General features: G+C 54.6%; 1 protein-coding gene across 1 annotated transcript; it reads right to left on the minus strand.

Moving 5' to 3' along the window:
* Positions 1–440: 440 nt before the first annotated feature.
* Positions 441–17,268, minus strand: LOC309577583 (exocyst complex component 1-like; the record flags this gene model as incomplete). The annotated part of the gene is made up of 14 exons (XM_082289712.1): positions 441–596; positions 866–1,060; positions 3,042–3,241; positions 3,957–4,140; positions 5,020–5,260; positions 5,366–5,436; positions 5,941–6,057; positions 6,234–6,346; positions 10,088–10,181; positions 10,450–10,599; positions 11,601–11,710; positions 13,045–13,177; positions 14,272–14,499; positions 17,086–17,268. The coding sequence occupies 14 exons, from the start codon at positions 17,266–17,268 to the stop codon at positions 441–443; spliced, it is 2,175 nt and encodes a 724-aa protein (XP_082145838.1).
* Between the last annotated feature and the right edge of the window lie 533 nt (positions 17,269–17,801).

Here is a 17,801-nt window from a genome sequence, read left to right on the forward strand (position 1 = left end):
GGGATACCTGGATGTGGGAACACCTCACACACGGGGCGTCTCCATGGGGTTTAACCCTCTGGTTTAGCACAGGGCCACTGTGAAATTCGAGCACAGAAAAGAAGGAGAAAGCCCCTGGAGAGAAGATGCTTTTCTGTTGGGAATGGTCTGCTGAGGAGGCGCAGCACCAGCGCTCACTCTGGTGGAAATCTGAGGCTTCGAGGGACATTTCCTAGGAGTGAAATGGTTTCTTGGAGCAGGGAAGTTGTGGTTTGGGTCCGACGACTCCACTTCCCTGAGGGAGATTTAGTCCAGGAACAATAAGGCAGAGGTACTTTGGGATTAAGTTCAGGATAGGAACATAAATATCCAACTTGGGAATGTTTTGTGTTCAGCTCCTCGAAGGTGTGGCTGCAGACAAAGACTCCTGGGCTGCTCCCAACATCCAGGGAGGGATTTCCCTACATGTTGGACACGGTGATGGAGTTGAAGTAGCTCAGCAAGTCCTCCATGGTGAAGTCCAGGGCAATCCCTGATCCCGTGTAGCAGTGTTGGATGAGCTCCTCAAACTCTCGGTACTGCCGGATGAACTCCTGCTCCATGGCTTGCCACACCACCTGGAAAAGCAGGATTCCAGCTCCATGGGCTGCCACAGCACCTGGAAAACCAGGATTCCAGCTCCATGGGCTACCACACCACCTGGAAAAGCAGAACCCTTCTCCATGGGCTGCCACACCACCTGGAAAACCAGGATTCCAGCTCCAGGGGTTGCCACAGCACCTGGAAAAGCAGACCTCAGCTCCTTCCCCAGCCCCTGCAGCCACACAGGCGTTGCAGTCCTGAATCCCAAACCATCCCAGCATTACACCCATCCCACTCCAGTTACCGGCAGCAGATTTTCCTCTGGGGACAGATGTTTGTGGATTTTCCTGTAGAGGGTCTCCAGGGCTCTTTTGACCTCCTTGCCAGGATATTTTTCAATGACTTTCCGGAGTTCCTGCTTGCTGTAGGCCAGCTGGAAGCTGACCTCCTCTTCCTTCACCCCCTGAGCCAGGCGGGCTTTCACCCCCTCAAAGAAATGCTGGGAAGGGAAGGAGACATTCCATGGTGAGCCACCCTAAGGTGGATTCCTGCGTCAGGGCTGACACCCGATGGCTGCCCTCAGCTCCCTTCCCATGTCTAACTCAGCTGAAATGGAGAATTGGGAAATGTTTAATGAAGTACTGGAGATTTTTATCCCCCAGGAAAGCAGCGTTTAGGGAATTTCACAGTTCTGTGCCCTCCCTGCTCAACCAGCAGCATCTCTAAGGGTTCCAGACCAATGGAGCAATGGGACTGCTGGAAAAATCCCTCTTGTTCCTTGGTGCTCCTCCCAGTTTTCTCCCCACCGATGGTTTGGAGCCAGAGGTGGGGATGGGGGATCCAAGAACCTGGAGAGGTGGAAAGCAAAACCTGGATTTTCTCAGTTCTTGTGACATCTCTGCCACTGCTGGACAGGACATTCCACATCTGCTGCAAGACAAGGGAAGAATCCCTTCCTTCCTCCTCCTGTCTGTTCATACAGCCCAGGAATCCATTTCAGTATTCCTGCTGCAACTTGGCTGGGGAGAAATACCCTAAATCCCAAGGATGTAGAGCTCCTAAACCTATGGACTGTTTCCAAGAGCCAGGAGTGGGCTCCTGCATTACTTAGCCCTCTTTGCACCTTCTCTTGTTGAAGGGAAACTGGGGGAGATGGAGAAGGCCGTGCCAGGACCTGGGGACATCCAGGTGCCCTCATATCCCACTCACTTTGTTGTGAGCAATAAAACGATCCTTGCCCTCGGAAAAGGGAGGATGTGAAGCCATGGCAGAGCTCGGGTAGCACGAGACACGGAGCTGATTCTCCAGCCAAGCCAACAAATGTTTGACAGCAACGACTGGAAACAAATTGGAAGTTACAGGTCCCATAAATAATTCCAGCTGAGCTCTGTCTGCGAGACATTTTGGGAAGAGGGAAGGAGCGGAAGAGGCACGGTCTCGGGAAGGAGGGAATGTCTGTTGGAGCTAGCAGAGCCAGATGCTCTTAGCTCAGTTAACAAAACAGCCGCTTGGGAAGTGTTGGATGGATCAGCCCAGGCAGCCGTGAAAAAAGAGCCAGGATCTGCCAGATGCCGGCACGCAACCGGAGTGGGAGTGGGAACGAACTGGGAACGAACTGGGAACGAACTGGGAATGAACTCCCCACCAGTGCTTTGGAATTCTGCCCCCGATGTGCCTGAAATGGGCACAAGGACAAAGCAGCAGGAAAATGAGAAGATCCCTCACGTTGTTGGGATTGTCAGTGAGGAGTGGGAGAGGCTTCCTTCTTGGCCGGGTGGTCACATGGTCTGGATAGAAGGAATTTTTTCCAGTGAGAACAAGCTGGGATAATCAATCAAACCTGCCCAGGGATGTGATAGAGTCCCACCACCGGAGCTTGTGGGATGGGACTGGACAGGGAGCTACAGCATCTCATCCAGGCAACCTCCCCAGGGAAGTTTGGACTGGATGATCCTTTGGGATCCCTTCCAGCCTGGGATCCTGGGATGCTGCTGAGGTGGGAGTGCCCAGCCAAACCCAGCAGTGGTCAGGGAAGGGAGCCCTGGACAGGACATTCCACATCTGCTGCAAAACAAGGGAAGAATCCCTTCCTTCATCCTCCTGTCTGTTCATACAGCCCAGGGATCTGTTTGGGTATTCCTGCTGCAACTTGGCTGGGGAGAAATACCCTAAATCCTAAGGATTTAGAGTTCCTAAAGGTACGGACTGTTTCCAAGAAACAGGAGTGGGCTCCTGCTCTATTTACACCCCTTTGCACCTTCCCTTGGTGTCCGTGCTCAGACTGGGAGAGCTGGAGAAGGCTGTGCCAGGATTTTGGGAATCCCTGAGCAGAATGAAATCCAGGTGTTCTCACATCCTGTGACAACAAAGTAATGTAACCCCGGACTGGATTGAGGGCAGGGAGATGGGAACACCAGTTAATCCAGAGTTTTGGGAAGAGCCCTTGCCTTTGGAGGTGCAGGCCAAGGTCCAGCACTCACATTGAGCCCCTCCAGGGGCTGGCCCAGGTATGTGGTGACGAATTTCTCCATGTGCTCCCTGGACCTTTGCTTGGCTTCTCTCTTCTTGCCCTCCAGGCAGGGGATGTTCTTTTGGCACAGGAAGTTGTAGATGTGGTGGAAATTTTCCATCATCACCATATCCGTGTTCACCCTCAGGTTTGCTGAGGACAGGCCCTTGACTGGAAAGGAAGGAGGGAATAGGGTGTGGAGAGAAGCCCCGTGCCTCTGGGATGGCTCATTTGAGAGCAGTTACCACACACATCCTGAGCCCTGTCCATGATTCCCCACCCCACCTGCTTCCCTGCAAACATTCCTGGGGCCTGGCAGGGCCGTGTCCATGGATTTATCAGTGGGTCACCCCAGGCTCACCCACAGGTGGCAGCTGCCCCTCTGCACCACCTTGTGATCTGTGCTCCGAGCTGTGGCTTCTGCAGCCCCTCAGGTCCTCTCCAGGCAGGAAGGGAGGATACTTCCACTGACAGGAAGCTGAGGGATCCAGCTGAGACAACACAGGGATCTACTGGAAGCTCCCCACCCTGCTCTCCCAACCCTTCTCTCCCTATCAACACCCCTTGGTGGTTCGGGGGAAGCTTTTCCTGGCTCCCAAGATCTTGTCTGATCCCTGAGGAGCTCCCCCTCCGTAGTGGGGCAGGAGATGCTGGAATTGGATCCAGAGCTGAGCCCGTGAGTCTCATCCCTGTCACCCCTGGGCCCACCCCGCTGTGACAGCCACTGCGCACATGGAATTTGCCTGGTGCTAACAGGATCCTGCTCAGGGAGCCACATTTCAGTGCCGAAGGGACAAGTGGCTCCCACCCGGCCCTGGTGGCCCAGCGGGTCACTCCTGCAGCTGCAGGACATTTCCTGGCCGGAACACCCAGCCTTGGCACTCACTGCTGCTGAAGACGCTGCTGGCCAGCCTAAGCTGGGCCTTGTCCAGCTCCCCCCAGCGCCGGGATGTCCGGAACACCTCCTCGGAGAAGGCCACGAACTCCTGGAAGCGGCTGACGCAGGGCAGGATCCCCCCTCTCATCCTGCTGGGAGCCTTGGCCTCCTCGATCTCCTTGCACATGGTCCCCTGAGAACGACACCAAGACGTGGCACCCTCAGATCCGACCTCGCTTGGTGGAGCACAGGCCAGGAAACAGGGCAAGGAGCTGGGCTTGGGAGCACTGCTTCCATTTACAGTGCCTTCCACAGTTCCAAGGAATGTGACATTCCTCGTTTGAGGCTGGCACGGAGCTGTGCCTTTGGCAGGGGCTGCCAGGGAGGTTTGGGTTTCCCCATTCCAGGAGGTGTCCAAGGAACACATGGGTGTGGCACTCGGAGCACTGGGCTGGTGACAAGGTAGGGATCGGGCACAGGTTGGATTTGATGATCCTGGAAGGCTTTTCCAACCTCCATGATTCTGGGATTCTGTTTAGAAGGTTCTGGAAGAGGCCAAACATCACTCAGGTCTATTTGGCCCCCTCCTACTGATGCCAAGAAGATTTTTTGCCTTTTCTTTTATACCCCTGTTATACCTTTTTACAACTTCTGTATTCCCAGTGCTTTTTGCCAACACTCTTGGACTTGTTTGTCAAGCTGAGAGACTCAACATTTTAGAAGCTTCGTAGCCGGGGATCAGCGTGCCCCAGAGCCCAAGGTCCTCTCCAGAACACATTCTGTAAACCAAGATAGAACCATCCAGGGGAAGGTTCCTTGGGGAGGGGGGCTCCCTTGAGCCTCTCATTGGGGAATCTTTGATAGATCTGCTAATTAGTAACACCTAGAATGTTATACCCGATGTTGGGGGGACACACTCATACTCGGCGGGGTGCATCTCGATGCACATGGCCTGGACGTGTGCACCTAAGGATCCTTAAAATAAATACCAAGGTCAAATCCCTTTTCCCCTTCTAACCGTGTTTGACTCTTGATTTTAAGACCAGGAAAAGGCATCAGTACTGACACTCACGATGCATTTGTTGAAGTTGCTCTTGGCCAGGAGCAACACATTGCCCAGGAGGGTGCGGAGGAAGGACGAGGGGGCAGCTGAGGGGGAGCCCCAGGTCCCAAACACGGAGTCACTCAAGGTCACCAGGACCTGCAGGCAGCCCAGTGGGTGGACCTTGCTGCAGATACCCAGAAATGCCCTCAGCTCCGGCTCCAGGCAGCTGAAGATCTCACTCAGCAGTTGGGCTGTGGCTTCTTCTGGCCTTAGAAACCAAACCAAACCATGGCAAAGGTCAGGAATTAACTGGGAAGGGACACTCCAGCCCGTGTCCTGTCAGAGCACCCAGTGTCTCCCATCACCCACTTACTGGCTCTGGCCCTTGGTGCAAGGAGGATCCTCTGGAGGTGCCGTGGGCTCTCCTCCCTTAGTGGCAGATGCCTGAAAAAAGATTGGAGTGGAAATTATCAAAGGATCCCAGAATGGTTTGGGATGGAACCCAAACCCCCTGCCCTGGGCAGGGACACCTCCCACTGTCCCAGGCTGCTCCAAGCCCCAATGCCCAGCCTGGCCTTGGGCACTGCCAGGGATCCAGGGGCAGCCCCAGCTGCTCTGGGAATTCTATCCCAGCACCTCCCCACCCTCTCAGGGAGGAATTCCTTCCCAATATCCCATCTAAACCTGCCAAATGATGATTTCTCTGCTCTCCCTCAGCCAGGAACACGAGCTCTGGATTTATTTCTGCTGCCTCCTGTTGGAGTCCTGTTTAATGCTTGGAGACCCCTGATTTTCCTGGAGCTCTGAATGAAATTCCATTTCATTCTCCTCCTGAGCTTCCCCACTGCTGGTTCCTGGAGGATGAGAGCCCAGGAGAGCTCAGGTGGTACCCCATGGATGTGCCAGGCTGGATAATGGGCCTGGAGAGGACACGGTGCTCACCTTCACCTCCAGCGCCTGCAGCTCCACGGAGTCGTGGCCCAGCCGGAAGAAGAATTCCTGCAGGAATTGCTGCTCCGAGGTGCAAAGGGGCTGCAGCTCTCTCAGCACCTGCTCCAACACCTGCTTAGAAACCACCTCTGGTCAGGAAAGCCTCTGGAATTCACTGGGGACACTGGAGCAGGGCCGGGCCCACCTGAGGGGACATCGGGCAGCACACGGAGCACCTCTGCCCCTGCTCCAGGGAGGGACCCCGGGGCGGGGTGGGACACGGAGCACCTCAGGAACCCCCAGCTCCGTACCTTGCTGATGTTCCCCCTGTCTGGGGTGTCCTCCTGGCTCTCCCTGCTCCCAGGGAGGCTCCACCAGGGCTGCTGCCGGTTCCCCATCGGCTTCTCCCACGTTTCCTGCAGACCTGCACGGGGTGTGGGATGTCAGAAATCCCATCCCTCTTGGATTCGCCAGCTCCTGGAGTGCTGGATATTTAAATTCTTAAATGTCTCCTTTTATGTCTGCCCTTATGCATTAATTGACCTTTTCCTGGTGCATTCGGATAAATGGGGAATTCAGATGAAATTCCCTTTTGTTCTCTGCCTTCTCACCTGATTCTCCCTATTTTTCATTATTTTTATTTCGTTAAACTGCCTTTTTATTTCATTGATTGTGGCGTTTATCCCTTTGCTGCCTCGTGCTTACTCCTGAGAGCTGGAGTGTGGAAAATCCCAGGGAATAAGAGAATAAATCAGCACAAAAACCTGCAGAAGCCTCAGGAAAATTGTTTGCAGCTTCGTTTTGATGGTAACTTGCCATAAAAAATATCCAGGGGAGGTGGGAGTGGCTTTTTCTTGAAAAACGCCCTTTTAAAATTAAAATCTTTCACCTGGAAATAAATATATTTCTCCAGCATTGGCAGTTTTACCACCGGGGGCTTAGGTTGAGTGGAAAAGTTGAAAAAATCCTTTGAAAGATGCCTTTAAAAAATCCTTTTCTACTCCCTGAAAGGAATCAGTGGGGAAACATCCGGACTATTTCCTAATTAATTCTAAAAATGGGACTCATTCCCCATTCCCAGAGGTCCCTGTGGAGTCAGGTCACCTCTCCTTCTCTCATAACATCCCAAATATCTTTATCTGAGCCACTCCCTGCAGGGCTTTCCCTTGGGAAGGATTTGTGAGCTCCACGCTGAGCAGGGATGAGGGATGAGCCAGCCCTGCTCCCGACCTCAGCCTTGCTAAAACCAGGACTAAATTAATGAGCTGCTTCCTAATCTTTTTCTCACTACATTATAATTTCACCAGCTGGGAAACAGCAAAACCAGGAAAAAATAAATCTTCCAACAGCAAATGGGAAAGAATTTCACAAGCCTATGGAAGAGGGGATGGGAAAATGAGAAAGGACTTAATTAGTGGCTCCCAATTAATTATAAACAGCTCGAGGTTGCCTTTTAAACTCTCCCATCGCGCAAGGCGAGAAATCAGCAGGCGGTGCCATGAATAAAATCTTCTGTGAGGGCGGGGAATCAACCCAAACAATTCACTGGGGTAATCGGGAGCAAGGAAGCGGCCTGGAGACCTGGACTGGGATATTTTCCAGCTGGGACGAGGGATATGGGACAGGCGGGATGAGGGATATGGGACAGGCGGGATGAGGGATGTTTTCCAGCCGGGATCAGGGATAGGTGACAGCGGGATCAGGGATAGGTGACAGAGGGATCAGGGATATGTGACAGCGGGATCAGGGATGTTTTCCGGCTGGGATCAGGGATAGGTGACAGTGGGATCAGGGATGTTTTCCAGCCGGGATCAGGGATAGGTGACAGCGGGATCAGGGATGTTTTCCGGCTGGGATCAGGGATAGGTGACAGCGGGATCAGGGATGTTTTCCGGCTGGGATCAGGGATAGGTGACAGTGGGATCAGGGATGTTTTCCAGCCGGGATCAGGGATGTGTGACAGTGGGATCAGGGATGTTTTCCGGCCGGTTTCCTCACAGCCCGGGCTCCACCCACGAGCAGGGCCAACAGCAGGAGAGACCTTGGATGAGCTTCCTGCAGAACTTCACCAAAGCCAAACAAAAACCAGCCCGGGGCCAGCGGGTTCTGAGGGAATATTCCAGCAGGAGGTTCGGGGAGCTGGGAGAGCCCTCGGGTGCTGGCCTCCTGCAGAAGGACACATGGAGAGCCAGACCAGGAATTTTGGCTGTGTCCTGGAGCTGGGAAGGGGTCACCTTCCCCTGCTTTGCCCCAGGACTGCAGAGGTGGCACAGAAAGCTCAGCCGTGACACCGCCAGCCCCGGGGAAGGTGCCACAACCTCTGTGGGGACAACTTGCTAAAAATTCCCTCTCTTCTCACGAACCTCCCTCGGTGATGTTGTTCCAATGTTCTGCTCACATCAAGGACAGGCTGAACAAGCCCAGCCCAACCCGGGGCTTCCTGCCTGTCCCAGACCTGTCCTCACCCTCCGGAGCAGAGAAGGGACATCCCAGGACAGCAAAACTCAGCTTGTCCTGCCCGTGGAGCAACCCCAGCACGGGGCAGACACTTTGGGATGATTTCTACTAGAGCAGGAACACCTTGTAGCCATCAAGGTGTCCTCCCAAGGGTTTCCTCCTGGGCTTTCATCATTCCTGGTTTATGGACTCGTGTAGGAATTAAAGATGGATAAAACACTGGCAGGAAATCCCAGGTTTGACACTGATGGCAGGGGATGGGGCAGGCTGGCTGCCACACGTGCCCCACACCACCTTTTGTCTAATTCAACAACGTTATTTCCGTGTAGGGTCTGGTGGTGGCCATTGGGGTGCCCTTAGGACTATCAAGGTGAAATTTTCCTCCTTTTTCCAGGTGTTTGTGGCAGCACTCTCCACCCTGCTTTGATCCCAGGGCTTGGAGGTCCCCTGTTCTCCCAGTGGCTGAGGGTCTTTCCCAGGGGAAGTGGTGCTGGGCAGGAGGAGCTGGAGGGGGGGGTGGGGATGCTTTGGGTGTGAGGAACCCCAGAAGCGGGAGGCACCAACCCCAATCCCTTCCCTCGGCTCCATCCCCTGGCTCGGGATCTGGACACCGGTGATGAAGGAGGTGCAGAGCTGGAAGTGCTGACTCTGATGGACAAAACACACCAGTCTGACCTTCAAACTGGGCCAGACTGGCCTGGAAATTTCCATTACAGCCCTTTGTTTTGCTGAGGGAAAATGTGACTTGTGGGCCATAAAAAATTTCCAGAGGAGAGATCAGTTTCTCTTTTTATCTTCAGAAACACCTGACTGGAATATTTTGAGTCAGATCCAGCGATTTTGGTGGAAATGAGCACCTTGGGACAACACAGCCCCACAGTCAGCTCGCTGTGAAATCATTCCATAAATATTGCTGTGAATTCCCTCTGTCTTCCTGGACAGGCTTCCCCCTGCAGGGAAAAGTGTCTGAGGAATCCTGCGTGAAATACGGACCAGGCTGTATGAAATCATAAAATCACAGAATGCTTTGGGTTGGGAGTGACCAAAGAATCGCCTCCTTCCACCCCTGCCATGGGCAGGGACACCTTGCACTATCCCAGGTTGCTCCAAGCCCTGTCCAACACAGTCTGGAACACTTTCAGGGATGGGGGAATTACAGGGTCTTCCTGGAGCCTTCTCCAGGCTGAACAACCCCAGATCCCTCAGCCCATACCCACAGGAGAGGAGCTCCAGCCCTTGGAGTAGGTGAAGGCAAGGAAAGAGGAAACTTGGTGGGGTTTTTTCAGGAGATAATGGTGGAGTGGGAACTCTGGGAATCTTTGAGAGCTGGGGAGAAGGGAGCTGACAATGGGTTTTGTTTTCCAGGCTTTTCCACATCCCCTCTCTCTCCTACGGCTCCTCAGGACACCATCCCAGCCACCCCTGTGTCATTCCTGAGCCCTGCACAGGGAAGGGAACAAAAGCTCCGGCTCTGAGGAGCAGCTGAACAAAACTGGGGAGTTCATGGAGCCGAGGCTCCCACAAACACCGCCTGGTGTGGAGCAGAGTCGGCTTTTCCCATCCTGCCAGCCGCAGAGCCAGGGAACAGAGTCCCGGATCAAACCTGGGGAAGCCACCTGTGCTGGAGGTGACTGTCAGCTTCCCTGGTGCAAACAAACCCTGCCCAGCAGCACGAAGGCTGGATTTTAATCAGATTTTAGTCACTCACTTCCTTTTCTTCTTCCCAACAGGGACATCTTGGCCTGTTCAAAAAGGGCTTTGATTTCCCGCTCGTAGAGCCTGCCGAGGTTCTGGGAGTAGACCTGGAATGGGGAGAAATGCCCAGCTGAGAGCAGAAAAGACCAAATTTGGGCACTTCAGACCTTCTCCTTCAACACAACTCTGCCACCTCCCAGCCTTCTGTTGGGCACGGAGCTCCAGGTTGGCTGGACATTCCCAGAAGGACCAAACTCCGGAAGCTCCTGGGTTCCACGGCTCTGGTGAGACCCAGCTCCCGTCCGGAATTCCCCAGCTGGACCAGTCTGTTCCCAGGGAATGTTTTGCAGCGTTTGTTGAGGATTTCAGCCATACCTTGGCGAGGTCCCAGAACAGAACAGGGTTGATGTTCCTTAGCCAGGCCATGAGGGGTGTGTAGGGCAGCAGCTCCTCGTGGTGGGGCCCATGGCTTGGGGCAGCCACGGTGCCAATGGGGTGAGCAAGAGCAGGGGCCTGAGAGTTACCCTAAAAGGACAGAAATGACAGAAAAAGTCAAATAAAACCACCTCCAAAAGCTTCATAATCACCCTTGAATTTCCAGCTCTGAAATTTCCGAATTTCTGACAATTCCACTTTTCTGGCATTCCCAGTTCCATGTTTGAGAAGCAAATCCCAAGCTGCAGCACTCGTAACTCGAGTTTTAATCCCATTGTCTTGGAATGATTTGGGGCTGGCCCATCAGTAACACGTGGGGCACTCCAGAGAAACACTGGAGATCAGGAGAGAACATGGGAGAAAAGCTCCTTGTGGAGGAACATTGTCCCGCTGAGCCCTGGGAAGTGGATCTGCCTCAGGGGGTGGGATGCAACAGAAAAGAAGGATTTTCCAGGGTCTGGTGGTGCTGGGACACAGAGCTGTGCAGGTGGGTTGGGATTTGGGCAGGTTCGGAGCAGATCCAGGTGGAAGAGTTCCCTCAGGAATGTGTCCAGTCAAGGTCTGTGAATCTCCGAGGACGGAAATCCCGCAGCTCCCTCCCAGTTCCCTTCCCAGAGCCACTGCTTGAAACCAAACGCCAAAGACCTAAAGAAGTAAGGATTTGGGAAGGAAATCCGTGGGATTTCTGCCCACAGGGATCTTTTCCACCGAATCTTTTAAACTGCCAAATCAGCACTTGAAGGTGGAAATCAAAGGATCACAGGATTGGCGTTTATCCTGGGATTTTAGGTTACAAACAGATCAACAACCCCCAAAACAAAATAAGAAAACCTGAAGGAAAAATCTGCAGGCCTGAGGACTTGAGGCCTTTGACCAGAGGGATTTTGGGAGCGTGGATTTCTCCTACATCCCTGGAAAACCAACCTGAGGGCTGGGGGACGGTGACCAGGGGAAGGTGTGGGGGAAGATCTCTTTGGAGAGACATTTTGGGAAAATCCTGTCCCGGCAGCATCGCCTGCACGACTGGCCCGGCTTTCCCAGAATATCCCGGTGCCCCAGGATTTGGAGCTGCCATGGAGAGTGGAGCCCACCTGCAGCTCGAAGATGCTGGTGATGTGGTTGATGAAGGAGCTCTCAAAGTTCTGCTTGAGGGTTTCAAACAGGATCAGCTGCTCAGCCACCGCCTGCAGCTTCCGGTAACCTCGAGGGGAAAAAAAGGATATTTTGGGATTTGAGGGGATTTGGGGGGTGGCGCTGCAGACCCACATCCCTCAGAAAACTGGGAACTCAGACAGAACTCCTGAGCTAAATCCACCCAAAAGCCAACGAAGGGGGAAAAGCTTTCCTGTGGTGCCAAGGAAATACAGACAAAGAGTTGAAAATAAAACTTAAGAAACCAAAAATAATCCACGAGTCCGACCTCAGCCAAGGAGACACACCCAGTCTCACCACAAGGAAAACTTGGAATTTCCTGCCAGGATCAATCCCTGCACGCTGCCAGGACCCAAGAGCTCCCACATCCTGCCACAATGAATTGTTGTTTTTCCGTGCTGGAGCACAGACAACACGGAGCACGATTCCCACCCACGGCTCTCCCCAGCTCCTTTCCGAGCTCCAAGGGGTATTGTCCACCCCTGGCAGGACACACAGCCTCACACCCAGGGCTTTAGAGGGATTGTGGAGGCGGCTGGCAGGGGTTTGCCCCAGTTCCAATGAGAACTGGACTGGCCAGTGTCTAAATCCAGCGGGAGCTGCCAGCAGAGCTGCCCCTGGAGTCTGGGTGCTCCAGGCTGGCCACTGGCAGCATGAATTGGAATTCTCTGGGAATGGAGCCAATCCACGCTGGGAGAGCTGGGGGTGCTCACCTGGAGAAGGGAAGGACACAGGGAGAGCTCAGAGCCCCTGCCAGGGCCTAAAGGGCCTCCAGGAGAGCTGCAGAGGGACTGGGGACAAGGCATGGAGGGACAGGAGCCAGGGAATGGCTTCCCAGTGCCAGAGGGCAGGGCTGGATGGGAGATTGGGAATTGGGAATTGTTCCCTGGGAGGGTGGGCAGGCCCTGGCACAGGGTGCCCAGAGCAGCTGGGGCTGCCCCTGGATCCCTGGCAGTGCCCAAGGCCAGGTTGGACATTGGGGCTTGGAGCAGCCTGGGACAGTGGGAGATGTCCCTGCCCATGGCACAGGGCTGGCACTGGATGGGCTTAAAGGTCTTTCCAACCCAAACCATTCCCTGATTCCAAGATCTCCAGACCAAAGCCAACCCTCCAGGCTGTTTGCCCCATTCGCAGCTCCAGGGGAATATTGATAACTCTGCACCTGCCAGGTCCCCCCAGATCCCTGCTGCTCGTTGGCTTCCCAAATCCAACCCTTGTATTCCTTCTTTTCCGAGGCGGCCTGCAGGGCTGCTCAGCCAGCACAGGTCCGAATTCCTGGGAATATCCCCTCCAGCAGCAGCGGCTCAGGGACACTGCAGGGCTGGGCAGCACGGGATGGTGCTGGGTGTGACCCCGTGGGATAAATCCCTGCTCCAGACTCACTGGGATGGATGGGAATGTCCATGCAGGCGGACAGAGCCTCTGCTGCAGCCGTGCAGGCTCCGACTGCTGCGGGGCTGGACAGATCCGCCCGGCTCAGGGCGTCGCGGTGCTCCCTGCTCAGGTGCAGCTGGCTCTGCAACAAGGCCAGAGAGGACAGCTGCAAACTCAGCCAGCTCTTATCCCTCCCCATCCCTTCTGCTCCCACTGGGAATGCTGCTGGCTGCGAGCAGCGGCTGCTGTGTCCCTCAGGGAATCCACGAGAATCCCCATGAAAACCAGAGTTGTGCCCAGGAGCAGCTGCGCTGGTGGCCAAGGAAGGCCTGGCCAACCTCAGCACGAGTTTCCAAAGGGCTGGCACCTCTGGAATCACTGCAGGCAGCAAAGGAGAAGAGGAAAAGCTAAGGGTGAGAAATGGAAAGGTCCCTGGCACAGAGGTCGCCACAAGCCGTGGAACTGGGGATAAGTTCTTGCATTTATGTTCCATTGGAAATAATTTGCTTTCCCATATTCCAAGGGCTCATCCAGAGTCTTTCCCCCGGCTGTGCTGTCCCCTGTGCTGGTGTCCCGTGGCTGTGGCTGCAGGGAAAAGCTCCTTGTGCCAGCAGGGGAGCAGGGAGGAGCTGATGTGCGCCCAGCCCACACGAAATGGTTACATTGCCTTCGGGAGAGGGGGAAAAATGGGAAAACAGAGAAAAGGAGAGGAAAAAAATGGGGAAATTCCCATCAGTGGGAAGAGGAGAAATAAGGGCGCTGGACAAGCAGCCCCTCCAAGGCAGCAGGGAGTCCCCCCATGGGAAATGTTTATTTTCCCTCAGGACATCCAAAGTCCCCTCTGCACGTGATGGAGCCGTGCTGGTGGGAGCAGGATTTGACCAGAGGTGGGTGTTGCAAGCTCTGCCTGCTTCTAATTAATGAATTCATTAATTAATTGCTGTGCTTGTGCATTCCCAGGTAATAATTATTGGCTGTTAAATTACTAATTGGCTTCGCCATTCCTAACCCTGCCCTGGGAAAGGACTTTCAGAGACCCCTCTGGGCCACAGTGAGGGTCCTGCACCTCCCAGCTCTGTGTCCATCCTTATCTTATCAACAGCACCCCTCATTTCCCAGCCAGAGGAGCTCCATAACCCTTGCAGACCATCAGAGCTTGCAGTGTTTAAAATTCCCTGGAAGTTTTTCCCAACAGATTCTCCAGCTGGAGATCGATGTCCTCATAAACCCACGCACCGTGAGGAACAGGATCTCATCCATCAGCCTCGCCCTGTTGGACGCCATGCGGTGCAGCAGGGAGTTTTCCCGGTGGATGTGATCCATCTGCTGCTTCACGCTTCCCAGGAGCTCGTCGTAGACCTGCAGGGTCTCCTCCACTCTGGCCACCTCTGCCAGGGCCTCGTCGATGGAGCTCATCAGCTGGGCCACCTGCTGCTCCGAGGAGATGAGGGCGCCGAGGTTGGCCTGTGGGATGCAGGAGCAGAGGGATTCAGAGCTTGGCAGGGGATGATTGTCACCATCCTCGGGTCAAATGTCCCGTCCTTCACCCTCCTGAGGCACGGCAGGGGCCTCACGGCTGTGACGTGCAGGGTGTTGGTGGAATTGCCACTGTCCCACCTCTGCCAAGTGCCACCCGCACGTCCCCAGGGCCAGGGCACACAAAACCCTCCCCTGGGTGAGGTGTCCCCTCAGAGCACTTCCAGCTGCCACAGCAAGCAAATTCCTGCCGAGTGTCCAGGAAAATCTGGCCATGAGCAGAAAAGTCTCTGTTGGAGAGGCCACCAAGCCCTGCTGGTTCTGTGCACTGGGAGCGTCTCACTGCAGGGAGTCTCCAGCCCTCCACAAGTGGTGCTGTCCCCTGAGGACCTGAGTGTCCATCCCACAAAGATTTCATGGAACCCTAGACTGGTTTGGGTTGGGAGGGGTCTCAAGATCATCCTGCCATGGGCAGGGACACCTCCCACTGTCCCAGGCTGCTCCAAGCCCCAATGTCCAGCCTGGCCTTGGGCACTGCCAGGGATCCAGGGGCAGCCCCAGCTGCTCTGGGCACCCTGTGCCAGGGCCTGCCCACCCTCCCAGGGAACAATTCCTTCCCAATCTCCCACCCAGCCCTGCCCTCTGGCACTGGGAAGCCATTCCCTGTGTCCTGTCCCTCCATGCCTTGTCCCCAGTCCCTCTGCAGCTCTCCTGGAGCCCCTTTAGGCCCTGCCAGGGGCTCTGAGGTCCCCTCTCCAGGTGAGCACCCCCAGCTCTCCCAGCCCCTCTGACCATGGGCACTCATCTCCCACAGCACCAGCGATGCTCCCAACCTGCGCGGCCCCGCTCCCAGAATTCTGCTTCCCCAGCACACCCAGGGACTCCATCCCGCCCCACCAGCTCTGCCCAGAGCTTCCCATTTATTAATTGTTCTGTAATTAGAGCCAGAAGCCTCCCCCAAGCCTGTCCCTGCCACCCCTTCAGGCTGCGGCCACGGGGAGCATCCCCGGTGACACCGAGGGGACAACGCTGCTGGAAGGGGCTCTCCAGAGGCTCCAACTCTGGGAACAGGAATAGAATCCAGCTGCAGGCAGCACAGAGCTGCTGCGAGCTGCCTGCAGTTCCACATGTGTTGGGATCCTGGAATTCTGGAGGAATATCAATGTCCAAATCAGAGCCTTTGGCCTCCCGGTGTCCCGGCCGTGCCGTCCTTCCCTTTGGAAAAATCAACTTTTCCTTGCTGCCAGTGCAGGGATTTCTGTGATTCCCAGAACAGCTGGGCTGGAGGAGGGTGATTAATAGGGGAGAGGAAGCCAAGGTGTTACCACTGGGATGTGGGGAAAACATTTAAATGGATGCATGGGCTGGTCCAGCTCGCTGGGATTAATAACATTTAATGTCAGAGATTAGGGCTCAGAAATGGAAATGTTCATTAATTAATTTGTATTAGTGGGAAGTCACATTTATTCATTAGAGGGCATTAAAATAATGTATTCTGTGGAGCCTTTCATCTCCAAAAACTTAATAAAGATGTATTTGTTGCTCTCCCAGGGTGTTTTATAGCTGGGAACAGTCACAAAGTGCCTGAATTCCTCGCCAGGAGCTGACAGGAACAAGCCTCGGGAGTTTGGGCTTCCAGATTAACTTCAGAGTGTGTAATAAGTCATATATGGGAACACAGCAAACACTGCAGCAAAGGAGGTTGGATTTAGGGTTTGTGGTTTCTTGTATGGTTTAGGGTATTTCCTTTGGCTAATTTTTTTCCCCTTTTTTCCTTGGTTACCAACTATAAAATCCCAGGTATTTCAGCAGCAGATAAATGCTCGCAGCAGCTTTCCCAGGTTTTTTGTTCCAGCACTTGAATGGGAAATTTCCTCTGCAGAAATGCAATAAATCACAGCAGCTCCCATGGAGTTCAGTAAAGCTCGGTAGTCAAAAATCACGGAATGGCTGGGGTTGGAAAGGACCTAAAAGCCCATCCAGTTCCATCCACTCAGGGACGGGAGCCAGGGATGCTGAAGGATCCTCTTGCAGGTGATCCTTGAGCTCCTTGGTTTCGTTTTCTCCCTTTCCCTTTCAAATCTATGGAAAAGCACAGAATCCTGGGGTGGTTTGGGATGGAAGGGACTTTAGAGACCATGTGGTTCCAGCACCTTCCACTGCCCCAGGCTGCTCCAAGCCTCGTCCAGCCTGCCCTTGGACAATTCCATGGATCCAGGGGCAGCCACAGCTTCTCTGTGCCAGGGCCTCCCCACCCTCCCAGGGAATTCTGGAAACATCCCGTGCCTTTTCCACTGGCCCTTCCTCCTGGTTTATATTTTCCTTTTCAATCTCCTTCCAGCTCTGTTTCATTTGCCCGCCCTTTTCCTTCTCCCTGGATGCTGCTTTTCCTTCTCTAGGGATCCCTTTTGCTGCCTTCCCTCCCTCAGCCATCCCCAGACCCACCCCACAGTCAGGCCCTTCCCTTCATTTCCTCCTGGAATTTCTCCCAGGTCACGCTCCCAGAGCGAAGGGAAGAGCTGCTGCTGCCCAGAGCCTCAATCCCTCATCCCAGGCACGTCCGTGGCTCCGTACCTCCTCCAGCCCCTGGAGCTCCCGGCTCAGCTGCTCTGCGAAGGCCACGGAGTTGTCCAGCAGGGGCTCATGCTCCTCCATCAGCTCCAGCACATCCGCAGCTTCCTCCGGAGTCACCTCCTGGTACGCGCCCAGCTCCTCCCGGAGCTCAGCCTCCTTCCCGTCCTCCTGGGGCCTCTGCATCCCTGGGAGATGTGGGAACGGCCAGAGCCTTTTGGTGAGGTCGTTTTAGCAGCCCTGCCCAAATTCCGGCCCACTGAGGCCGAGCGATGAGTCCAAGAGTCGGAATAAGAGCACAGAGTGGGGCAAAGGAAGTTGGATGTGGGATGAAGGGTGAGCTTCGTAAGAGGGACAAGATGGATCTTGGCCTTGGCTTGGGTTGGGATTTTCCTCGCTCACCTCTCCAGGATCGTGTGCTGGGACACCCTGATGTGTCACACAAAGCTGGGACAAATTCCAGAGGTGAAGAAACTCCTCGATTCAAATTAGAAACTCCTCTAAGTTAAATTGGACACGAGGAAGGTTTTGACAATGCGGATGGGCAGGCCCTGGCACAGGGTGCCCAGAGCAGCTGGGGCTGCCCCTGGATCCCTGGCAGTGCCCAAGGCCAGGCTGGACATTGGGGCTTGGAGCAGCCTGGGACAGTGGGAGGTGGCCCTGCCCATGGTCCTTAGAGTCCCTCCCAACCCAAACCCTCGTGTTTCTGTGAAATGGAC

This window comes from Coloeus monedula (assembly GCF_965178545.1).
Source record: "Coloeus monedula genome assembly, chromosome: 12".
Classification (NCBI taxonomy): Eukaryota; Metazoa; Chordata; class Aves; order Passeriformes; family Corvidae; genus Coloeus; species Coloeus monedula.